The sequence below is a fragment of the Schistocerca cancellata genome, chromosome 1 (assembly GCF_023864275.1).
Source record: "Schistocerca cancellata isolate TAMUIC-IGC-003103 chromosome 1, iqSchCanc2.1, whole genome shotgun sequence".
Lineage (NCBI taxonomy): Eukaryota > Metazoa > Arthropoda > Insecta > Orthoptera > Acrididae > Schistocerca > Schistocerca cancellata.
In genome coordinates this window covers 94,731,217-94,757,890 of record NC_064626.1, presented here as the reverse complement: position 1 = coordinate 94,757,890, position 26,674 = coordinate 94,731,217, and the positions used below count along the sequence as shown (strand labels likewise).

At 46.5% G+C, this 26,674-nt stretch overlaps 1 protein-coding gene across 1 annotated transcript in view; it reads right to left on the bottom strand.

The window, feature by feature from the left end:
• Positions 1-26,406, bottom strand: part of LOC126166217 (rhotekin-like) — a 512,066-nt gene extending 485,660 nt beyond the window's left edge. The window contains exon 1 of the mRNA XM_049920385.1: positions 26,181-26,406. Within this exon, the coding sequence (XP_049776342.1) occupies positions 26,181-26,285 (105 nt within the window). The 5' untranslated portion in view covers positions 26,286-26,406. The remainder of the gene's footprint in view (positions 1-26,180) is intronic.
• Between the last annotated feature and the right edge of the window lie 268 nt (positions 26,407-26,674).

The following is a 26,674-nucleotide window of genomic DNA, read 5'->3' as shown; positions in this document are numbered from 1 at the left end:
GAAAGGCACGCGTTTAAGCTCACGCAGGCTGGCGTGAGGTCTGGAACAGGTAAAGTAATTATACTAGCAAAAAAGGTACGTAGCTTCTGGAATACTTAACTTTAATCCATAATTGGTGAACATCGGTCTGACGGTACATGCATCACAAGATAAATAACAAATGATAATAGCGCCTTGCTAGGTCGTAGCAAATGACGTAGCTGAAGGCTATGCTAACTATCGTCTCGGTAAATGAGAGCGTAATTTGTCAGTGAACCATCTCTAGCAAAGTCGGCTGTACACCTGGGGCGAGTGCTAGGACGTCTCTCTAGACCTGCCGTGTGGCGGCGCTCGGTCTGCAATCACTGATAGTGGCGACACGCGGGTCCGACGTATACTAACGGACCGCGGCCGATTTAAAGGCTACCACCTAGCAAGTGTGGTGTCTGGCGGTGACACCACACTTAATATCTGAGGTCATCAGTTCCCTAGAATTAACTAATCTAAAGACATCACACACATCCATGCCCGAGGCAGGATTCGAACCTGCGACCGTAGCAGCAGCGCGGTTCCAGACTGAAGCGCCTAGGACAGCTCGGTCACAGAGGCCGGCCAAACAGCGAGGTCATCGGCCTATCGTATTGGGGAATGACTTTCAAAGGCCTGAAGTGATTTAGGAAAACCAGGGAAAACCTAAATCATGATGGCCGGACGCGGGTTTGAACCGTCGTCCTTCCGAATGCGAGTCTGGTGTGCTAACGGATGCGCCACCTCGCTCGGTATGACGATGTTCTTCCATCATTAAATCTATTATTAAAGGTTTTTAACTCTTTATTACGATTTTACACAGTCATTACTAACTTATGTCCCCAGTTAAAGACACATTTCCTAATTCTTTCCAGCGTAACAACACAAAATATCATCGGTTGCTGCGGTAACATGGTAGAATGACAAATGACTAGTGCCTTAATAGTCACTTCCATTCATTATTACAACTTGGTCAATTTCTTAAATTATTTCCAATTTTTAGTTGTTTCTTGGACAATTTTGAGTGCGTATATCATATAGAGCTAACCTCTATATTTTTGAAGTCCTGCAGTCTTCTTCAAAATATTGTATTACAGAAACCATAACACCTATGTCAGATGGTCAATATTATTGCACAATACTCAGTTTTGTACAATAACTAGTGAGCGTTTGAGAGCCCCTTAGGATGGGTGGATCAGTTATCTCTTCAGAACGATTTCAACACCTCGAAGAGTCCACGCTTCGACCTGTTACCACAGCATTGGGAACTCTTGGAGAAAGGACTCGCTATCAACTTCAGATCATGTACTACATATTTGTTCGACAAGGTGAAGACAATAAAATATTACAAACTAAAAATATATCACAATAATAGAGCAACAAGTAAAAACAAAACACCACAAATCGTAATAAACCAGATGACATATGACAAAATAATATAGCACATCTGAACTGAAACGCATAAAAACTCATGAATCTTAAAGAATTATTAGTGAGGTAAAATACACATTATGCACACTACAAACCGCACACTGAAGATCACCCAACAACTGGAACGCTTCTTCGGAGGCATTGTAGGTATCTTTAATTCCTCCTCCTTTGAAACAATAAATTACACAATTAAAAGTATTTTCCAGAGTTTGAAGTTTACGGCACACACAAAAAGGATCATTTGCAATATTCCGCTTTGTCACTAAGCTTTTACTTGCCACATTCAAGTTGTTATTCTGTTTGATCTTGTCCAGAGTCTTTTTCGAGAGGCACTTCTTTGATCGCGTCAGCAATAAGGGACCCATTTTGTGGGCTGTTATTACGCTAGTGCTCCTGTCAACCCCTTACTTCCTAAAAACTTCCAATCTTCGGATGGTTTTCTAGAGTGACGCCCTCGACTTCAGTCGGTTCTTTGCGTAAATGATGATGAATTGGGAGATTGCACTGGTTTCGTATCTTCTTCCACTCCTTTTTGATTGCAGCTTTGCGTCTGATGTTTGGTGGTTGGATACTGGCAGGCAGTGGTCGGCAGGTTGTGGGTTCGGTTTCAGTGAGCCACTTATGGATTCACTGAGCTCCACATCAACTTTTTTTTGTGTCTCTATTGTCAGGCACAGTGTTGTGCAGTACGATATACCGGCGCCAAGGCTGATGTGTGCAGTGTGTTTCCGTCGTTTCCCCATGAGCTGCCTGCTAATGGTTTTTAACATGGCTGTCAATCAGCGACTGTTGTATAATACAAAATTTTGAAAAACACAGCCCTCAGTCGCGAACACCATTAATTTGTGACCTAGGTTTCGGTGACACAAGGGACACCTACTTCGGACAAAATTAAAACTAAATGTTACAGCAAAACGTACCAAAAAATTAGAAAGCTGCGGTCATACCTGACAGTGGCAGATAGAATTAAAATAAAATGCAACAGAGGTTCAAGCCTCTAGGGGCTGCCATGTGTCCTCTGCTAAAGTCACCGAAACCTAGGTCACAAATTCATTGTGTTCGCCACTGAGGGCTCCGTTTCCAAAATTTTGAACTGCCTACTAGTTTGGCTAGTATTACAGTTTAGCTCTATCGAAACTATGCTACGTTAGTTTTTGTACAGTACATAAATGACGTAGTAATTGATACGATTTCCGGTAGTATTGATAGCATTGGTGGGTAAAGAAATATATATGACTGTGTAAGAGAGAAACTGGAAAGCGACAACTTCTCTTTGTTGTTTGTTTGTTTGTTTTCTAAATAATTAGAACCGCACATCATTTCGTGTTAGTGCACTGTGTATTCCACACCCTTAAAGAATATGGATTGCATTAGATAAGTGAAAAAATAAGCTGATTGCATTACCTCTGAGCTTTTATGTAACCACAGCAATTACTTTTGATGTAAATGCAGTTTACATGCAGAAACATAAATAAATACAATTATTGTTATTCTGTACTCAATGGAATGTTCTCTCGCGCAGTCCGGAACCGCGGGACTGCTACGGTCGCAGGTTCGAATCCTGCCTCGGGCATGGATGTGTGTGATGTCCTTAGGTTAGTTAGGTTTAAGTAGTTCTAAGTTCTAGGGGACTGATGACCACAGAAGTCCCATAGTGCTCAGAGCCATTTGAACCATTTTTTTGAATGTTCTCTATCATGATGAAAGGCAGAGTACCCTGTTATTATAGATAAATGCGAAAGTTGTTTATGAATAAAACAAACATGTTTTATCTAAGTTCCACTGTGTATTGAAGCTATGTTTGATATATCGTTGTTTTTATTTTACCTTTTTGTTGAAGAAATTCCGTTTTCTAGCCTTGTATGAGAAACTGTATTGTTTCTTTTATTTTTACTACAGCATCCTTCTGTTCCACGTTTACAAATCAACAATTTTCGAATACAAACTGAAAAAAAATTGACCGTATCAATCTTGCTTTAAATGCTGTATGTTTTCAAGTAACAGACAGCATGACAACTACACTACCGGCCATAAAAATTGCTACACCACGAAGATGACGTACTACGGACGCGAAATTTAACCGACAGGAAGAAGATGCTGTGACATGCAAATGATTAGCTTTTCGGGGCATTCACAAAAAAGTTGGCGCCGGTGGTGACACCTACAACGTGCTGACAAGGGGGAAGTTTTGCCACCGATTTCTCATACACAAACAGTAGATCACCGGCGTTGCCTGGTGAAACGTTGTTCCGATGCCTCGAGTAAGTAGGAGAAATGCGTACCATCACGTTTCCGACTTTGATAAAGGTCGGATTGTAGCCTATCGCGATTGCGGTTTATCGTATCGCCACACTGCTGCTCGCTTTGGTCGAGATCCAATGACTTTTAAAAGAATATGGAATCGGTGGGGTCAGGAGGGTAATATGGTACGACGTGCTGGGTCCCAACGGCCTCGTATCACTACCAGTCGAGATGAGAAGCATCTTATCCGCATGGCTGTAACGCATCGTGCAGCTACGTCTCGATCCCTGAGTCAATAGATGGGGACGTTTGCAAGACAAGAACCATCTGCACGAACAGTTCGACGACGTTTGCCAGCAGCATGGACTATCAGCTCGGAGACCATGGCTGCGGTTACCCTTGACGCTGCATCACAGACTGGAGCGCCTGCGATGGTGTAATCAACGACGAACCTGGGTGCACGAATGGCAAAACGTCATTTTTTCGGATGAATCCAGGTTCTGTTTACAGCATCATGATGGTCGCATCCGTGTTTGGCAACATCGCGGTGAATGCACATGGGAAGCGTGTATTCGTCATCGCCATACTGGCGTATCACCCGGCGTGATGGTATGGGGTGCCATTGGTTACACGTCTCGGTCACCTCTTGTTCGCATTGACGGCACTTTGAACAGTGGACGTTACATTTCGGATGTAGTACGAGCCGTGGCTGTACCCTTCATTCGATTCCTGCGAAACCCTGCATTTCAGCAGAATAATGCACGACCGCATGTTGCAGATCCTGTACGGGCCTTTCTGGATACAGAAAATGTTCGATTGCTGCCCTGGCCAGCAAATTCTCCAGATCTCTCACCAACTGAAAACGTCTGGTCAATGGTGGCCGAGCAACTGGCTCGTCACAATACGCCAGTCACTACTCTTGATGAACTGTGGTATCGTGTTGAAGTTTCATGGGCAGCTGTACCTGTACACGCCATCCAAGTTCTGTTTGACTCAATGCCCAGGCGTATCAAGGCCGTTATTACAGCCGGAGGTGGTTGTTCTGGGTACTGATTTCTCAGGATCTATGCACCCAAATTGCGTGAAAATGTAATCACATGAGAGTTCTAGTATAATACATAGGTCCAATGAATAGCCATTTATCATCTGCATTTCTTCTTGGTGTAGCAATTTTAAGGGCCAGTAGTGTATGTTGAACAAAAATATTCCGTATGCTACTTGGCCCTTTATCTATCCTCACTCAGCTTCTAGACTTTCACCGCTTTCGGTTTTTTGGGGAATCTAGTAAGGCACTGATCGCTTACGTGAAGAAAAAGATCGTGATGAGGTAATGCCTGAAAGGTATGCAACACACTTAACTTACAGCTAACGTGGGTACGACATTAATTGACCAAATCTACTAGGAAAACTACCCTAGTTTGCGCTTACTTATGGTAATCTACGGTTGACTACGATAGTTTTACAGGTCTAGCTAGAAGGTAGCTAGCTAGTAAAGCTAGTCTGGCTAGTATAGCTAGTCTGGCTAGTGCAGTGTTTCTGGATCTGAGGTGTTTGCCTCACTTACTCCAGGTGTGCTTGCATGAAAGTGGCTACTCCGTGATGCAGTAGTTACGGGGCTCAAGTCGGCGAACACACACGGGAAGCGCAGTAAGTACTACTTCCGCAGATGACACATCAGCGCGAGCAGTTCTGCGATGGACGCGCCGTGCTGCCACGCTGCAAGCAGGGGCGCTGCGTTGCATCTGCCGCCAGGTGGTGCTGACGCTGACAGGGGTGTCAGGCTGCCTGTTGCTGCTGGCGAGAAAACAGGAACGCCAGCTGTCGGCGGCAGTCAAAGGACGCCGGGGGAGCTGCATCCCCTCACAGGGCAGCTGCTGGCACGTGCCGGAAATCACAGCTGCACGGGGCCCAATAGGGTCGCAGTTTCGCACCCTGCGGCCGTGTCACAGGTGGACAGCTTTTTCGGAGACCAGCTGCTCGCAGTTACCGGCTAGCAGTACGGGGTGCGGATGTTGCATTCGTAACACAGGCGTCAGTTTCGCGTAAAGGCGCGTATACACCAGGCCAACGGAGATCCAACGAACGACAGAGACTGGATTTGGCCGAACGTCGGTAGCCAACGCACTGGCGTTCCGCTTCTCATCCACATCAAACGAAAGGCTTGGGGCCCGGGGATTAGGCCATGTGGAATCGCAGTTGGCTCTGATAACTTGCCAACATTGCTCCAGTTTGGTTATTGTTGCAAAATAGCGTTTTTATTATAATTTCGCTGGCCTATGCTATGAGGAAAGAAGAGGATTCAGCACGCGTCGCATGTGCGGCTTTTATTTTACTGCATGAAGTTCATCTACATCTACATTTATACTCCGCAAGCCACCCAACGGTGTGTGGTGGAGGGCACTTTACGTGCCACTGTCATTACCTCCCTTTTCTGTTCCAGTCGCGTATGGTTCGCGGGAAGAACGACTGCCGGAAAGCCTCCGTGCGCGCTCGAATCTCTCTAATTTTACATTCGTGATCTCCTCGGGAGGTATAAGTAGGGGGAAGCAATATATCAAATACTTCATCCAGAAACGCACACTCTCGAAACCTGGCGAGCAAGCTACACCGCGATGCAGAGCGCCTCTCTTGTAGAGTCTGCCACCTGAGTTTGCTAAACATCTCCGTAACGCTGTCACGCTTACCAAATAACCCTGTGACGAAACGCGCCGCTCTTCTTTGGATCTTCTCTATCTCCTCTGTCAACCCGACCTGGTACGGATCCCACACTCATGAGCAATACTCAAGTATAGGTCGAACGGGTGTTTTGTAAGCCACCTCCTTTGTTGATACACTACATTTTCTAAGGACTCTCCCAATGAATCCCAACCTGGCACCCGCCTTATCAACAGTTAATTTTATATGATCATTCCACTTCAAATCGTTCCGCACGTATACTCCCAGATATTTTACAGAAGTAGCTGCTACCAGTGTTTGTTCCGAAATCATATAATCATGCAGTAAAGGATCCTTCTTTCTATGTATTCGCAATAAATTACATTTGCCTATGTTAAGGGTCAGTTGCCACTCCCTGCACCAAGTGCCTATCCGCTGCAGATCCTCCTGCATTTCGCTGCAATTTTATAATGCTGCAACTTCTCTGTATACTATAGCATCATCCGCGAAAAGCCGCATGGAACTTCCAAGTTGATCATCAGAAAAAGAAGAAGAAGAATAAACGACGCTGTTGAACGACTGTTCTTTTAAAAAGGAACAAAGCACTATTGTGGGGCAAAATTAATTTTTACCTTAAAGCTGAATTGGCTATTTCGTAATTTTTTCCGTAATGAAAGCTACAGATTTCGTATTGTTATTGAACAGTGTAGCCCCTAAAACTTTCACAGATAACACCTCTTTTAGGAGAGCTGTTACTGCAGCAGAAAGTTATTGTCACTCACAATTTTGGTTGTTTCTCTTTGTCGTTCACGGCGAAAAGACGTCAATAAAGACACAATTTTCTTTTTCACATCGAGTATATCACTTTCTAATAGCTGAGTTATTTCCCTCAAGCGTCTAGTCTTTTCAGTTTGTTTTTATAATCGCAGTCCGCAAGGCCCTATAAACAGACCACAGTTTTTGATGACGCTTTTGTTAAACTAAAGAGCGAAACCGGTCAATAAAACATACTAAGTGCAACTTGTAGTTGTCCTGAAAATCTTCAATAGACAGCCGTTCCCGAGAGACAACAAACCACTGCTGAAAGAACAAACATTCGACACAGCATCTACACTAAGAGAGGGGTCCAGCGATCCGATGTTACCGCCAACAAACCGAACCGCAACCAAGAACAACCGCTCCGTTGGTTCCGATTTGCCGCCAGTAAACACTAAGCAAATCTCGGCCAACGAAGCCGTTGGCTGTCGTTCGTTGGCCTTCACTGGCCTTGTGTGTTCGCAGCAGCAAGCTTGACAGGCATACCTGATTAAGCATTTTGAGCAAGCATTCGGACTGTTAAAGTAGCTTCACAGTTCTCGATCACGCAAGCTTGTGCAAACTTACCTGTGCGCATTTGCTTGAGCGATTGTAAGGTCAGAGCGCAGGCTTGTACAAGCAAGCGTTAGTTGTGAGGCAGTCTTCGTGGTCTGACCATGCTGGGCTTATTATTGCCACGGAAAGTACGGAAACAAGTTAATTTTGTCCCGCAGCGTACGATTCTGTTCGTTGCACATGAAAACGCTTGTGGATGGCACGTTACGTTCGGGGCCCGAAGATGACACCATGCGGTGTCGAAACTGCTAGCATGTGTTAAAAAGAATAAAAGACGTTAAATTCAAAGCAGACTAGCACCGACAAAAAGGGCATTCCTGGCCAAGAGGAGTCTACTAATATCAAACATAGGCCCTAATTTGAGGAAGAAGTTTGCGTGATCGAGAACCGAAAAGCTGCTTGTACAGTCCGAATGCCTGCTCAAACTGCTTAATCAGGTATGCCTGTCAAGCTTGCTGCTGCGAACACACTAGGCCAGTGAAGGCCGACGAACGACAGCCAACCGGCTTCGTTGGCCGACATTTGCTTAGTGTTTACTGGCGGAAAATCGGAACCAACGGAGCGGTTGTTCTTGGTTGCGGTTCGGTTTGTTGGCAGTAACATCGGATCGCTGGCATTTGGTTGGTGCTGGACCCCTCTCTTAGTGTATATGCCATGTCGCATGTTCGTTGGTTCAGCAGCGGTTTGTTGTGTCTCGGGAACGGCTGTGTACTCAAGTTTTTGAGGACAACCACAAGCTGCACTTAGTATGTTTTATTGACCGGTTTCGCTCTTTTTTTTAAGAAGAGGATCATCAGAAACTCTGGAATTTGCAGTTTAAAGTACGGCAGTTGGCAGTTAAATTAAAGAGCGGAACCAGTCGATGAAACATACTAAGTGCAATTTGTGGAAGTCCTGAGAAGGTTAATTTCAACTGTTTTCCCTGCAAGCAATGCCTGCTCTCGCTAAGAATGTGTATTTATTGTGTACGTTTGAACCATAGCAGATAGTGAGACGTGGACTATGGGAAAACCGCAAAAGAAGAGAATCTAAGCAAAATTTGGAAATCTGTGGTAAGTTCCTATGGAACCAAACTGCTGAGGTCATCGGTCGCTAGGCCTACACACTACGTAATCTAACTTAAACTAACTTACGCTAAGGACAACACACACACACCCATGCCCGAGGGAGAACTCGAACCTCCGACGTGGGGGAGGCGAGCGAACCATGGCAAGGCGCCTGAGACCACGCAGGCACACTCGGGACTAGAATCTAAGCCTTTGTGATGTAGCACTACAGAAGAATGTTGAAAGGTATGTGCACTGATATTGTAAGGAATGAGCAGGTTCTCCGTAGAATCGGTGAGGCAAGGAATACATGGAAAAATAACTGACAAGAAGCAGGGACATGATGATAAGACATCTGTTAGGACATCAGGGAATAAATTCCGTCGTACTAGAGGGAGCTGTAGATGGTAAGAACTGTAGAGGAAGAGAAAAATCGGGTACATCCAGCAAATGATTGTGGGCGTAGGCTGCAAGTGCTACTCTGAGATGAAAAGGTTTGTACAGAAGAGGAATTCGTGGCGGGCCGCATCAAACCAATCAGAAGACTGGTGACTAAATAAACAAAAGAAGAAAAAACTGCAGTCAAGCTAGACAATTACTGCTCGTCATGTCTCTCATACGACGCCCACTGTCAACAGAAGGCGTTGTCTTCCCACTACAAACAAAATGATTTTTAAATCAGAATTTTACATGCCCGTTCGATTGGGTGGTCCCAAATTAGTCTCGTGTGGTATTCGTTGTATCGATATGTAGAAATTAACAGGGACAGTGAAACACGAAGAATAACCAGAACGCCGGCAGCTGTGACCGAGCGGTTCTAGGCGCTTCAGTCCGGTACCGCGCTGCTGCTACGGTCGCAGGTTCGAATCCTGCCTCCGGCATGTGATGTCCTTATGTTTAAGTAGTTCTAAGTCTAAGGGAGTGATGTCCTAAGATGTTAAGTCCCATAGTGCTCAGAGCCATTTGAACCATTTTGAATAACCGGTACTCCAGCAGCAGTTGCTTAGCCGTGCTGCTGCGTGGCGCCAGCAGTTAAGCGCGGCCTTGTGCGGTGCTGTCACTGCTGGGTTAACTGGTTATTCTTTACGTTTTACTGTCCCTGTTAATTTGTACATATCGATACAACGAAGAACCGCTAAGAAATGTAGTTCATCCACGTAAAAGTGACTCACAAAACATTTGTTCGACCGGTCTTAAGTACTGCACATCTATCTGGTACCTTTGGGGTGCACTAACAGGTAGACCATATCCAACGAAGAGCGGTGCGTTTCGTCACGGGATCGTTTAGTCGGCGCGAAAATGTTATCGAGATAGTCATCACACACCAGTGGCAAATGCTACAACAAACATTTACTACTGAAATTCCGGCAGAGTGCGGTCTGGGGAGAGTCGAATGAGATATTACACCCTTCCACATTTTTTTGAGTCATCAGTTTTCTGACTGGTTTTATGCAGCCCGCCACGAATTCCTCTCCTGTGCAAACCTCTTCATCTCAGAGTAGTACTTGCAACCTACGTCTTCAATTACTTGCTGAATGCATTCCGATCTCTGTCTTCTTCTAAAGGTTTTTACCCTCTACAGCTCCCTCTAGTACCATGGAGGTTATCCCCCGATATCTTAACAGATGACCTACCATCCTGTCCCTTCTTCTTGTCAGAGTTTCCCACGTGTTACTTTCCTCGCAGTTTCTGCGGAGAACCTCCTCATTCCCTACATTATCAATTCATCTAATGTTCATTCCGCAACGCCACATCTCAAAGGCTTTGATTCTCTTCTCTTCTGGTCCCACAGTCCATGTCCCACTACCCTACAATGCTGTGTTCTAGACGTACACTCTCAGAAATTTTTTCCTGACGTTAAGACCTATCTTTGATATTAGTAAACTTCTCATGGCCAGGAATGCCTTTTCGCCAGAGCTAGTCTACTTTCAACATATTCAGGGTGTTAGTTACAGATATTTTAGTTGGTAACTGAGGACGGTCTACCGAACAACATTACATCAGTATTTACGTGTTTTCAGACTCTAGTTGGCGACAGCGATAATGGCCTCTGGGCGCGCAACTCACAAGGAATGCTGCGTTGTCAACTCGACTCAAAGTGCATAGACGACAGCTACGTTTCTGCACCGTGCGGACCGGTTCGCCTAAATCTGCCTCACGTTCGAAGAACGACTGCTCTTTAAAAATAAGGTCCTTTTCCTGTCTGTTAATCATTTGGTGTGTTTCAGCCATTATAAGAAAACTCACTCACAGAACACACACAGGCACCCCGTCTCCAGGCCACAAGTGCCCCATCGACCGCCGTGTCATCCTCAGTTGAGGATGCGGATAGGAGGGGCGAGTGGTCAGCACACCGCTCTCCCAGTCGTTATGACGGTTTTCTGTGACCGGAGCGGCTACTATTCGGTCGAGTAGCTCCTCAATTGGCATCATGGGGCTGAGTGCAACCCGAAAAATGGCAGCAGCGCATGCCCGTCCGGACGGTCACCCATCCAAGTGCCGGCCACAACCAACAGCGCTTAACTTTGGTGATATGACGTGAACCGGTGTATCCATTGCGGCAAGGCCGTTGCCACAGAAACAGAATACCACAAAAATCAGTCATTCGTAGTTTCGCGCACGTAAAACACAACAGAACTTTCAAATATGATGGGTGTCAACAAAATAGGGAATGCGGATAGGGACTGAATGCTGACTGGCTAACTGTACAGCTGTCTGTTCCCGACCCAGACGCCACAGATGCTGTCGTTGAATATCATAATTACAGTTATTAAGATTAGTATTTTTTTGGGGTTGTTACTACTGCCACATGTATGTGGCAAGATAGTTTCCCGTGGGTAGGGGTCAGGTGTTAAGTGTAGATGTGGACGCAAATCGGTTAGTCTATACTGACAGGTGTACTCCACTCAATGGTAGATGTACGGCCGCGCAGAAAACATCAAGTAGGAAAGAATGTCACGTGGTTGCGGGAAGATTGTTACACACAGAGAAAAATAAAACAACACACTGAAGTGGGTACATGTTAAGGTATCTATGATCACAGTATACACTCACTTATACCGCTAGGACGCTGTGTATGACCACAACGAAAAAAATCGAGAAATTAGCTAATACGGAAATTTACAAACAATCATTCTTTCAGTGGATGGGGACAAGAGGGAGGGAAACACATAGTAGTACCAGAACTACGTTCCACCACACATCGTAAAGTGGTTTGGCTGTGGCCGAGCGGCTCTAGGCGCTTCGGTCCGGAACTGCGCTGCTGCTACGGTCGTATGTTCGAATCCTGCCTCGGGCATGGATATGTGCGATGTCCTTAGGTTAGTTAGGTTTAGGTATTCTAATGTCTAGGGGACTCATGACCTCAGAAGATGTACCATAGTGCTTAGAGCCACTTGAACCGTAAAGTGGTTTGCGGAGTGTAGATGTAGATAAAACAGGCATACTAGATAGCTCGTGGCACGTGCAGTGATCCGCTGTGGTTGCATGGCGACGATTGTAACGGGAGAACGGCGAGGAGCTGCGTGCTTAGCTGTGTCGGCGCCGCCCACGGGCCGCTGAAGTGGCTGGTCTGGGAGCCGCCCACGGCAGCCGGCGGTGTCAACCTGCCGTGGGCGACGCTGGAAGCTGCAAGCCTCTGACGTATTTATGGCTGCGGGATAGGTCGTTACCTTCAGCGAGCCGGGCCTGGGCCTGGCGTCCTCCACCGCTGTCTGTGCTGCTCTACTATTGACAGCAGGGCTGTATCCCAAAATCAGACTGTCCGTAAACAGGAAGGCGCTAAAGACAACGTTGTTATTACAGTCACGATGGTTAACAGAGTCAATAAATTCATCCGAAAGGCAAGGAGAGTTTCTATGCTCGGCAGAGCAGACTAGCAGTGGTTAACATTCTGCAGGAGGTGGTCAAAAATACACTCCTGGAAATGGAAAAAAGAACACATTGACACCGGTGTGTCAGACCCACCATACTTGCTCCGGACACTGCGAGAGGGCTGTACAAGCAATGATCACACGCACGGCACAGCGGACACACCAGGAACCGCGGTGTTGGCCGTCGAATGGCGCTAGCTGCGCAGCATTTGTGCACCGCCGCCGTCAGTGTCAGCCAGTTTCCGTGGCATACGGAGCTCCATCGCAGTCTTTAACACTGGTAGCATGCCGCGACAGCGTGGATGTGAACCGTATGTGCAGTTGACGGACTTTGAGCGAGGGCGTATAGTGGGCATGCGGGAGGCCGGGTGGACGTACCGCCAAATTGCTCAACACGTGGGGCGTGAGGTCTCCACAGTACATCGATGTTGTCGCCAGTGGTCGGCGGAAGGTGCACGTGCCCGTCGACCTGGGACCGGACCGCAGCGACGCACGGATGCACGCCAAGACCGTAGGATCCTACGCAGTGCCGTAGGGGACCGCACCGCCACTTCCCAGCAAATTAGGGACACTGTTGCTCCTGGGGTATCGGCGAGGACCATTCGCCACCGTCTCCATGAAGCTGGGCTACGGTCCCGCACACCGTTAGGCCGTCTTCCGCTCACACCCCAACATCGTGCAGCCCGCCTCCAGTGGTGTCGCGACAGGCGTGAATGGAGGGACGAATGGAGACGTGTCGTCTTCAGCGATGAGAGTCGCTTCTGCCTTGGTGACAATGATGGTCGTATGCGTGTTTGGCGCCGTGCAGGTGAGCGCCACAATCAGGACTGCATACGACCGAGGCACACAGGGCCAACACCCGGCATCATGGTGTGGGGAGCGATCTCCTACACCGGCCGTACACCACTGGTGATCGTTGAGGGGACACTGAATAGTGCACGGTACATCCAAACCGTCATCGAACCCATCGTTCTACCATTCCTAGACCGGCAAGGGAACTTGCTGTTCCAACAGGACAATGCACGTCCGCATGTATCCCGTGCCACCCAACGTGCTCTAGAAGGTGTAAGTCAACTACCCTGGCCAGCAAGATCTCCGGATCTGTCCCCCATTGAGCATGTTTGGGACTGGATGAAGTGTCGTCTCACGCGGTCTGCACGTCCAGCACGAACGCTGGTCCAACTGAGGCGCCAGGTGGAAATGGCATGGCAAGCCGTTCCACAGGACTACATCCAGCATCTCTACGATCGTCTCCATGGGAGAATAGCAGCCTGCATTGCTGCGAAAGGTGGATATACACTGTACTAGTGCCGACATTGTGCATGCTCTGTTGCCTGTGTCTATGTGCCTGTGGTTCTGTCAGTGTGATCATGTGATGTATCTGACCCCAGGAATGTGTCAATAAAGTTTCCCCTTCCTGGGACAATGAATTCACGGTGTTCTTATTTCAATTTCCAGGAGTGTATATATGGAAACACAAGAAACACGTAACACACTACGAAGCCTAATACGGTATACGACACCCGGTAGCATTTGAAACAGCTTCCAGTCGTCTCAGAATGGGTAAATACAAGTCCTCTACGATTTTCAAGGGACTCTTGTACCACTCCTCCTACAAAACAGTAACACAAGTTCTGGAAATGATAATTGGGGGGGGGGGGTGGATAGCGTTCGCGCACCCTTCTCTCCAAAGCTGCCACAAAGGCTCAATAATGTTCAGATCTGGAGACTGTCGTGCCCAATGCGGAAGCGACAGTTTATCCTTGTGTTCACAAAACCAGTCCTGGACGATGTGTGAACGGAGGCCCCGTCGTCTTGTAACACTGTATCACTATTGCGGAACAAACACTGTACCGTGTGATGCACACGACCAGCCAAAATGGTCACATAATACGTAGCCTTGCGGAATCCATACCACATCTATTCCTATAGCGTACATTATTAAACTATGTACACAAATACACACAGTATTTAACTTATTCACTTTCTGTGAATCAATGTAAAACCAAGTGCAGCTAAATACCGTGTATATTTGTGTACATAGCTTAATAATGTATATTATAGGAAGAGATTTGATATGCATAACACTAGGCAATGCACTAAGCGTCAGTACTGCATCTAGCTACACTCGGTCAACAGCATAATGCTGTTGTAACACCTCCATCTGATGGTGAGCCTGTAGTGTCTCGAAAACTTATTAACGGTTGAATAAATCTTATCAAATCGCCAATTTAAATCACAGTCGCAGTTAGTCATCCACAATGGATATGCTCAGAACATCATTTAATTCCAATGCGGCGGACGTAGACGCATTGCGAGTAATATTTAAAATGAGGTCCCTAATATGTATTGGTCTCCGCATATGTGTCAACTACACTTATGCTCATAAATTAAGGATAATGCTGATACATGGTGGGCGGTTTGCGGCTTTAAATCACCTCGGTGTATGACCAAGCGGTGCATCTGACCTGCGGTCGTCCCACGGTGGCGCTGGCAGCAGTCCACATACGCTGAGTTCTGTTGGTGCATGTCAGAGTACGGTGCAGCGAGTAAGTGTGCAGACGTCTTCAGACGTGCTAATGGTGACTGTATGTTGAAAATGGTTCAAAGAACACATTTTGGTGACGTTATGAGGGGTAGAATACCAGGGCGACTGGAGGCTGGTCAAACACAGTAGATCGTAGCACGGGCCCTCCGTGTGCCACAAAGTGTTATCTCAAGATCATGACAGACAGAGAACGTGTCCAGGCGCTACAGTACGGGACGTCCACTGAGTACAACACGACAAGAAGACCGATATTTCACTATCAGCGCACGCAGACGGCCACGGAGTACTGCAGGTAGCATTGCTCGGGACCTTACCGCAGCCACTGGAACAGTTGTCTCCGGACACACAGTCTACAGACGACTGGACAAACATGGGTTATTCGCCCAGAGAACTGCAAGGTGCATTCCACTGACCCCTGGTCACAGAAGACCCCGTAAAGCCCGGTGTCAAGAGCATAGTACATGTCACTGGAACAGTCGTCCCAGGTTATGTCCGGGTATAGTCTGAACAGTGATTCTCGGCGGGTTTTCATCTGGCGTGAACCAGGAACCAGATACCAACCCCTTAATTTACTTGAAAGGGGCCTGTATGGAGGTCGTGGTTTGATGGTGTGGGGTGGGATTACGATTGGTGCACGTACACCCCTGCATGTCTTTGACAGAGAAACTATAAGAGGTCAGGTGTATCGGGACGTCATTTTGCACCAGTATGTCGGCCTTTTCAGGGGTGCAGTGGGTCCCACCTTCCTCTTGATGGATGATAGCGCATGGCCCCACCGAGCTGCCATCGTGGAGCAGTACCTTGAAACAGAAAACATCAGGCGAATGGAGTGGCCTGCCTGTTCTCCAGACCTAAACCCCATCGAGCACATCTGGGATGCTCTCGGTCGACGTATCGCTGCACGTCTTCAAACCCCTACGACACTTCAGGAGCTGGTGCAAAAATAGGAGGCTGTACCGTAGCAGCTGCTAGACTACCTGGGATGATGTTTGGTTTGTGGAGCGCTCAACTGCGTGGTTATCAGCGCCCGTACAATTACCCAATCTTTGCTCAGTCCAATTTCGCCACTTTCCTGGATGATGATGAAATGATGAGGACAACACAAACACCCAGTCATCTCGAGGCAGGTGAAAATCCCTGACCCCGCCGGGAATCGAACCCGGGACCCCGTGCTCGGGAAGCGAGAACGCTACCGCAAGACCACGTGCGGCGGACCTGCTAGACTACCTGATCCAGAGTATGCCAACCCGTTGTGCGGCCTGTGTACGTGTGCATGGTGATCATATCCCATACTGATGTCGGGGTACATGCGCAGGAAACAGTGGCGTTTTGTAGCACATGTGTTTTGGGACGGTTTTCTCAATTTATCACCAATACCGTGGACTTACAGATCTGTGTCGTGTGTGTTCCCTATGTGCCTATGCGCCAGTTTTGTGTAGTGCCACGTTGTGTGACACCACATTCTGCAATTATCCTTAATTTATGAGCATGAGTGTAAATCGAGTGAAGATTGGAACTAACCACTGCAATTTAATGACAAAATTTGAAAAATGCTCAGGAAGCGGAAATTGTTGCACTCATATTTGAGAGAAGACGGCAGTAATGTCGCCAAATAAAAGTTAACAAAAAATCGTACGTCTAAAGCTGAGCTATGTGTTCGCGAATGTTAGCGAAATAGCTTTCCATGAGTCTTACAAAATTCTGAAGAATGTATAAGAGGATAGAACTCGTCAACTAGGTTGGTGTAGCAATAGAAGACAGCAAAATAAAAATGGAGTCTTAAGCATCGCACTTAGAAGACCATTCACGCAGGAAGTTACCATTCTTCGATCCCCTCACAAACTCTCATATGGATGACTTAGAAATATGCATCTCTGGTGTTGAAAAACAACCAAACCACATGAAAAACAATAGGCGTCAGGCTCTCATAGCATATCAGCTGAGTTTTACATAGTCTCTATTTATCGTGAATTTCTAGTACAGCTAACAGTCTGAAGGGGTTGGAAAAATGTGTAAGTTGCTTCAGTACATAAAATAGCAAAAAATGCGCGAATATCCCAAACATAGGACTGCTGCAAGATCCTTGATCACATTCTAAGCTCTAATGTAATGAGTTCCTTTGAGACAGATAGATAGAGAGAGAGAGACAGAGAGAGAGAGAGAGAGAGAGAGATGATTCTGTCCACAAATCAACACGTATTTTGAAAGCACCGCTCATGCGAACCAACGCTTGCCCTATTCACAAACGATGTCCTGCGAACTGCGAACGTAGGTTAACAGGTAGACTGTACATTCCTAGATTTCCAGAAAGCTTTCCGCACGGTACCACATTGTAGACAACAAAGGTTCCAACATAGGGATTAAGTCCTCAAATCTGTGACTGGTTTGAGCAGATTTTGAGTGATGGAGCCTATTGCGTTATCTTGGACGTCCAGTGTGGTAGGACCAGGCATGTTCTCCTCGTACGTAAATGGTGTGTCGGATAGGGTAGGGAGCAACCTGAGACTGTTCTACTGATGGCGCTGTTGTGTGAGGGACAGTGTCGTCGTTGTGTGACTGTATGGGGGATTCAAGATCACTTGGACAGATTTTCTATTTCGTGAGGTATATGGCTGTTTGTTTTAAATGTGGGTAAATGTAGGTTAATACGGACGGGTAGGAGAATCACTCCTGTAACGTTTGAATACATTAATAATGGTACGTATGCTGCCTGACTAAGTCTCCTCGATTACTCACCAACGTGTGACATTGCGAAACGACATGAAACCGAAAGAGAACATGAGGCGCTATCCAAAGAAAGCGAATGGTCGATTACTGTTTATTGAGAGGGTCCACCAAAACATCGCGCACCGCACGCAGAACGCTTTTGTTCCTCATACAGAAATACTCGGTTACCTGAGATTCTTTGGAGGGAAGATAGCCGGCCGGAGTGGCCGAGCGGTTCTAGGCGCTACAGTCTGGAACCGCGCGACCGCTACGGTCGCAGGTTCGAATCCTGCCTCGGGCATGGATGTGTGTGATGTCCTTAGGTTAGTTAGGTTTAAGTAGTTCTAAGTTCTAGGGGACTGATGACCTCAGAAGTTGTCCCATAGTGCTCAGAGCCATTTGAACCATTTTTGAGGGAAGATAAGGATCTTTTCGGAATCGCTGTTGAATAAATAGATGTAAAAATGACATCCATGTAACACTTCGAGTTGCTGCTCAATTTGTCCTTCATTCTGCGACCGGTTTTGGACAAAGACCACTATCCAGCACAATTTTTGTTAGCAGCAAGAGTTATATACATAAAAAACGCTATGTCAACAATATAACGTTTATAAATAATATTTACTCCTGCACAAGTCCTACTCAACAACGATGTAACGCACTTGGCCGTTATCCGCAACAGGCGGTGAGGTTACGGAAAACAAGTACAGTGGTGATTGAGGAAAACTCATCGCAGAGTCAAAACTTTCAGGTGACTTGTGCATATACACTCATGTTGAGAGAAAAACAAAGAACAGAACACCTTGAACGACTGTAGGTAGGAAGTTCATATTCACAGGACACGTACTTTAATTTGTTCTTCAGAAACGATTAGCATTCCAGTCACCTCGGTTCAGCATGTGTCCTGTTGCCTAGTAAGCACAAGGTACGCCAGGGACCCTGATAACTTGTTCCATGCGTGATGGCATCGAGGCGTATGAGGCGCGAAAGGCTTCCTGTGGTATAGGAATCCACGCTGCATTCACTCGTTCCAAAGTTCATCTGTGGTGGTTGGCATTTGTCCACAGCGCTGCACCCGTCGTTTCACTACATCCCATAAATTTTCGTTTGGCGACAAGTCTGGTGATCTGGTGGGTCTGACCAAAAGGCTAACTGAGCCAGATCATTGGTCGATCATCAGCGGTCGGCTTGTTATCTTTGGCGCGTCCCCGGGCATGAGGATCTTTGCATTATCGGCGGGGGCGCGCGGAACGGCGAGAGGCAGTCGGTTTGGAACGGCCGTTGAGACTGGCGGAGTTGTGGTTCGGGCGTAAGCACATGTGTGATGTCTGTTACGCTGGGGCTGTTTGCTAATCGTGAAACTCCTGCGGCGGTTACTCGTTGCCTGGAAGGCATTTCATATAAACTGCGCCAAGCCTCGCAGTGAGAGGGGAGTCCGGAGTTGGTGTTGGCCTAGATGTTTGTACAAATCGAGGTGCCTGTGTGAGAAGCACGGCGTGGGCCTGTTGGTTGCTTCGTCCTTCTGGCAGCCACCGCAAGCGGATGTTCGGCCGGAATGTCTACAGTTCGTGGTGAGCATAGTGTGAACAAGTTCTCGTAGATGTGCTCCCAGCCTGACTTTTAGCCTGTGTTATTTGTGGGTGCCGACCCCCTGTCTGTAACTGCTTTCAGCCTCCGCCTAGAAAGGGGAAAGATTTGTGCCTCAACTGAAAAAGGGTGGGGAGGTCGATTGGACATCTTTTGGAGCTCCATAATGCTGTAATTTATACATATAAAAAAAAGTGTTCTTTCAGAATAAGCGTCTGTTTCTTTGGGACACTGCAGTTCAAACAGGAGTAGTGTAATGTTAATATTTGTTATTCGTCAAATGATGTGTATTTAATGTCTTGCAGTTTTCTGTGGCACGCAGCTGTGTTATTGAACTCATTTTAAAGTGTTTCGTCGGGTGAATGACTGCTCCCCACTTCAGTGTATTCTTTTGAGTAGTATTGTAAGGTTTTTTGGATATTTGATTCAATTTTGTTTTTCTCTTTCTTTTGAATTACGGGGAATTGTTTAGTTTATCTGGTTATTGGCTTAACTCGCGCTTCACGCACTAAATCAGCGGATATTGAATTTTGTTTTAAAATTCCTGTTTAATGTCAGACAGATTAAAATGTAACTTCATTTATGTTATTTGAAATAAATGTGTTGGATTGACCTTAATGAACTATGTGCAATCGAAGTAAGGGACCCAGTCCTTCATTAGTGCTTGACAGTGGCGTGTGGTTCGGGTTGTGAGCCCCGTGTTCGGACCAGCTAACATCCTCTGACTCCAAGAAGGCACGTTTCCGTGCAGCAACATGTGGTCGTGTATTGCCTTGCTGAAAGTGGCGTCTGCGCTATTGTGCAGAAAGGGTATGCCTACGGGTCACAGGATGTCATTCACGTAGGTCACAACGCCCCAGACAGGCAGCAGCTGTGATCTGTGGTTGTACCCAACAGCAGCCCACAGCATAAGGCCTTGAGTTGGAGCCGTGTCATGTGCGAATGCGGTCACTATGACGCCGCTCCCCCCGTCTGTGGCGAACGAAAATACGGCCATCATTTTCAAATACGCAGAAACTGTATTCGTCCGAAAACGCTATCTGATGCCATTCTTGATCCCAGTGACGTTTCATACACCACTGCCGTCTAGCACGTTTCTGCACATTCGTGAAAGACAGGTTGTAACACCATAACTCTAGTACTCTACTGAATTATTTTGCTTGTTTCATTTAATATTACAACGTTAAGCTCCTGTAAATGTCTTTGATTGAATAGATAACACAAAACTGCATACTCCTTTCTTTGTTAAAACTTTGATGTCATGATTTGATCCTATGCAATGTAGTGTATCTGTTATTTAAATTCTTTGTCCCATTTGGAGGGGACAAAACTTACTGTATATGATTGTAATTTTGTGTGAATAATTTTTTGTAGAAGTGTCAATATGTGAAAATGTTCTGTTTTATTTAATGTGTTTGTTTGCTGTTATGTAAACTGCTGACCTTCACTTAGGGTTCTTAGTTAATTTGTATGTAAGAGGTAGTGTGGTTCCCCTCAGGAACGGAACTGTGTAGCGCGCGCAAATTGTGGTTGGCCTAGGTAGGAAAGGTGGAACTGATAGTCAGTCGGGGACGAGCTACGAGTCGGAGACGAGCTACGAGTCGGGGACTGCCAAGTAACAGAGGCATATTGTGATGGATCCGAGGGAGGCTTTTTCTGCTACTTTCCAATGCCTCGGATGGATGGATAAATAGCTGGAACTATTTTGGAATTTGTATTAATCATCGCCACCAAGAAATGACAGAGTCCAGCAATTCTACCTGCAATTCCACCTAACAACATGCAGTTGCCACCACATTGCGCAATCATTACATCGGAATACTACAATGGTGTACAGTGAAGGATTAGTTTAATGGATGTGTTAGTGTGCTCAAATATAAGGTAATTTATATCTGAATTTATGTACCTACCCTAATTTTTCTCCTCATCATAACATCTCTCAGGTTCCTCTCCGTTTGAGCTAAAGTGGTATCCGAGTGTCCTTACTAAAAGAACATTAAAGCCCAGTATTTTGCTCATTAATGCCTCTTCAGCATAGTAAAAAGAAAGTTAAAGTTAATATGGCAAGAGAGTGAGTTAAAGTAAATGTTGTTTGCTGAAAATGTTCCTATTAAAACTGCTTATTAAAGTACTGTTGCCAACTTCAAAATTAAAAGTTCTTAAGACTGAGGCTTATAACGTAAATGATCACATGGTTGTCTGTAGTAAATACTAAAAGGTGAGTCAGTTTCTTGCAATTTTGTCAACACTGTGTTTCGCTGTAGTAAAAGTGGGAAACTGCAATAGTAGAAAACTATGTTCATGATTGCTAAGTGTTTGTCTCTCTTGTGTATTAGAAGTGCATATTAATAGTAATGTTATAAAGACCATTCACACTGTGTAAGCCCTGAAAGTAATAGTGTGTTTCGGTATATGTTATAATTTTGCAAATAGTTTGTGCTGCTCTAACTGTTAGCTTCAATCTTAAAACTCGCGTGTGGCTAAGTCTAGTTTGTGTGTGTCCGTTATAGTTACTTATACCTACTTTCTTAAACGAGAACGTTAATGTTTCTCTTGCCTAATTAGGCTGGCGACCGTTTCCCTTATTCTATAAACAGTATAGCTAGACAAAATTTTGTTTGTTACTATTCAAATATTTACGTAATTCTGACTTTCATTTCCGATAAGCCACCTCCGTTAGGAACAACACGGTCAACCTAGCAAAATTCCTCTCAGGGGGTAACACGGCTCTGTTGCGTTGTACCATAAATGCTTTAATAAAATAGTTTGATTACATAACCTACTTCCAGCTTTAAGGTTATGGTACAGCAGTAGCAGACGGTAGTGTAATAAGGTGGATAAGTGGACGATGCGTATGGAACCCATGCCATAATAAACGGCGAAGGACGTTCACCCCTGATAGTGTACGATGTGTTACACTGTTGAATTGTTGCGTCAGAGCCGGCCGCTGTGACAGAGCGGTTCTAGGCGCTTCAGTCCGGCACCGCGCTGCTGCTACGGTCGCATGTTCGAATCCTGCCTAGGGTATGTATGTTAGGTTTAAGTAGTTCTAAGTCCAGGGGACTGATGACCTCAGATGTTAAGTCCCATAGTGCTTAGAGCCATTTGAACCACTTTTTGTTGCGCCAGAACTGAGGAGGATGCAGATCTGTCCTGCAATACCATTCGGATGAGATGTCGATCTTATCAGGGGATGATCTGGGTGGTGCGACATGACCCATCTCGTCGTGTTCAACGGTCTTCCGTGAACCATTCTGCACACACTCGTTGCACAGCCGAAACACTTCGTCCCACACGAGCAGCAAATTCCCGGATGCACACGTCACATTCTCTCATGCTGGCTTACAGCGACAATGAGAGTCGCAGGCACATTTTACCGGTTGCTGAGATGTTGCGCCACGATATCCGTGTTGACCTTGAACTCTCGGGCCGACATGGTTTCTGCGGAACAACTAATGTTCGTGTCCTGTGAATATGAACGTCCATTATCTAGTCGTTCAAGGAGCGGTTTTTTTTTTCCTGAACATGAGTGTGCCATCAATCCCGATCACACACTGACTCACAGTAAGTCGACCAAAGCCCAGTCACTACCTGGTGGTCGACTAAAGGTGCCCCGGCCGAAGTGGCCGTGCGGTTCTAGGCGCTACAGTCTGGAACCGAGCGACCGCTACAGTCGCAGGTTCGAATCCTGCCTCGGGCATGGATGTGTATGATGTCTCTAGGTTAGTTAGGTTTAAGTAGTTCTAAGTTCTAGGGGACTGATGACCACAGATGTTAAGTTCAAAAATGGTTCAAATGGCTCTGAGCACTATGGGACTCAACTGCTGTGGTCATAAGTCCGCTAGAACTTAGAACTACTTAAACCTAACTAACCTAAGGACAGCACACAACACCCAGCCATCACGAGGCAGAGAAAATCCCTGACCCCGCCGGGAATCGAACCCGGGAACCCGGGCGTGGGAAGCGAGATGTTAAGTCACATAGTGCTCAGAACCATTTGAACCATTTTTTTAAGTTCTAGGGGACTGATGACCGTAGATGTTAAGTCCCATAGTGCTCAGAGCCATTTGAACCATTTGATTCCATTCACACTTATGTTCACATCGGGCGCCTCTAGCTCCATGTTGGGCAAGCTACAGCCGCAAGGCGACTACCAGCAAGGCACACAGGTGTGAACGGGGCTTAATACGAGGCGTGTTTTTTAAGTAAGGTCCGTTTAAATATAAATACACAAAAAGTAAATTTATTTTCAGAAATTACATACTTCACTCTATTTCTCGACATAGTTTCCAAGTTTGTTGCAACACGTATCATACCTCTCAAACAATTTTAAAATACCCTCTTAATAAAAACTTGCCGCCTGCTCCGATAACCAAGAGTTCATTGCCGTTTTCACGTCGTCGTCATCATCATTGTAACGGTTGCCAGTGAGGTGTTGTTTGAGGTGGAGGAGCAGATGTAATCGCTCGGCGCAAGATCACGAGTGTAGGGTGGGTGGTCTAAAACTTCCCAGCCAAATCTGTCCAATAAATCGAGGATCTGACCTGCATTGTGAGGTCTCGCATTGTCATGGAGACCGACAACTCCCTTTGTCAGCAGGACGCGTCTTTTGTTTTCAATCGCTCTGCGTAGCTTTCTCAGCGTTTCGTAGTGTGCCTATGCATTGATAGTGGTTTCTCTGTGCACGAAGTCGACCAACAAAACACCATGCCTATCCCAAAACACTGACGCCATCATTTTGCGCTGGCACAGAGTCTGTTTGGCCTTTACCTTTACAGGCGAGTGTGTGTGTCTCCATTCCATGCTCTGTTGCTTCGATTCGGGCGTGATATGCGAAACCCATGTTTCGTCTCCAGTTACGATCTGACTCAAGAAGCCGTCACCTCCTTCGTGATAACGAGTGAAGAACTTCATCGCACACTCAAACCTTTGGTTTTTGTGGTCTTCTGTTAGGAGTTTTGGGACCCAACGGGAGCACAGTTTCCTAAACTTTAGGCGTTCAGAAACAATGTTGTAAAGCACTGATCTGGACAGGTCACGAATTTCGTTTGAGAGACCTGTTATTGTGAAGCGCCTGTTCTCACGAATCCTCGCTTCAACTGAAGCCACCAAATCGTCTGTAATCAAAGAAGGGCGACTGCAACGCTCCTCGTCATGGACGTTGTAACGACCAGCTTTGAACTCTCGTACCCACCTACGCACTTTGCTTTCACTCATAACAGTATCGCAGTAAACTTCGCAAATCTGTCGATGAACTTTTGCAGCAGACAGGTTCCTTGCTCACAAAAACCGTATGACTGAACGAACCTCACACGCGGCGGGCGAATTGATAGTCTTAAACATTTTGAAAGCACAGAACAGAACCGTACAGGTTAGCTACAGAGCTGAAACTGAGCACAGTCGTTCCCGAGGCGTGCCGGTACACGACGCACGCGCTCGTTGCGATATGGACGTTAACTACTAGTGTCTACAACAAAACGGACCTACTTAGAAAACACGCCGCGTAGATGGATGGAGTGTCATTTACCTGTTGCACATGATGTCTGTGGTGTCACCGCCAGACACCACACTTGCTAGGTGGTAGCTTTAAATCGACCGCGGTCCATTAGTACATGTCGGACCCGCGTGTTGCCACTGTCAGTAATTGCAGACCGAGCGCCACCACACGGCAGGTCTAGAGAGACGTACTAGGACTCGTCCCAGTTGTACGACGACTTTGCTAGCGACTACACTGACGACGCCTTTCTCTCATTTGCCGAGAGACAGTTAGAATAGCCTTCAGCTAAGTCCATGGCTACGACCTAGCAAGGCGCCATTAACCATTTCTAGAGAGAGTCTCACTTGTATCATCAAGAACGCTGTATACAAATGATGGATTAAAGTTAAGTATTCCAGCAGCTACGTACTTTTCTTTATAGCATTCATTACGTATCCTGTTTCAGACCTAACGCCAGCCGGCGTGAGTAAACGCGTGCCTTTCGGTTACCCGTCACTGTGGACTGGCTGTCTTGTCAGTCCACTACAATGTCATTTCTACGATTTATAAAAGCAGCTGAACACAGCAAAAAAACGTATTGTGTAAGTTTAGAGGATTGGCATTTGAGAGAGATTGCAAAAAGATTCTACTAACTGCAAAATTCATCTTGCCCTAAGAGCCAAATTAGGTACATTCGATCTCGTACAGAGGCACACAGCACTGATTTTACCCCATTTTGCTAGTGGAACAGGAAATGGAATTACTACTACTAGTAGAAAGTATCCACCATCATAAATTGTAGCCGGCCTTTGTGGCCGATCGGTTCTAAGCGCATCAGTCCCGAACCGCGTTGCTGCTGCGGTCGCAGGTTCGAACCCTGCTTCGGGCATGGATGTGTGCGATGTCCTTAGGTTAGTTAGGTTTAAGTAGTTCTAAGTCTAGGGGACTGATATGTGTGTGTGTGTGTGTGTGTGTGTGTGTGTGTGTGTGTGTGTGTGTGTGTGAAATCTTATGGGACTTAACTGCTAAGGTCATCAGTCCCTAAGGTTACACACTACATAACCTAAGTTAACCTAAGACGAAACACACACACCCATGCCCCAGGGAGGACTCGAACCTCCGCCGGGTCCAGCCGCACAATCCATCACTGCTTGGCTAATCCCGCGCGGCAATGTTGTTGTCTGATGGGCAGTAAATCTGTGGAGAACACCAGTAAAACCCTCCCAGTTTAGTGTACTCACCTGGTGACGTATCTCCAGTTGCACTTCGTCCAGTTTTCTCTGCAGCTCCAGCACGATCGGGTCGTCCTCCAGAATAACATAACCATTGCGCTTCGCGTCGTGCATTTTTCCAGTACGTTCTGCGAGTCGTTCAACAACTGGGAATATATTCCGCCTCCAGTCCCAAACAGAGTTACCGCGGACCCCTAGATCACAACACCGCACATGTGGCGGCACACTGACCCGCTGTGGTGATGAAATCCACGCGCACCTCGGCGTCTGCGTTCGCTGCGCTTACTCTCTGCAGCTGCCGGTGAGGGAATCCGGACGCGATAGCGGCTGGCGGAAGGAAACCCGCTGTGGCCTACACAGTGGATAACAGAGCAGTGGCCTCGCGAGCACACGCCGACGGCGGTGCGTCTGTAAAGACGACGAGACTAAACGCAGCGGTACAGTGTAGCCTGCGGGCCACCGAACACTGGCGGGTACCTGCTGTCGAACGCAATTAGCTCTGG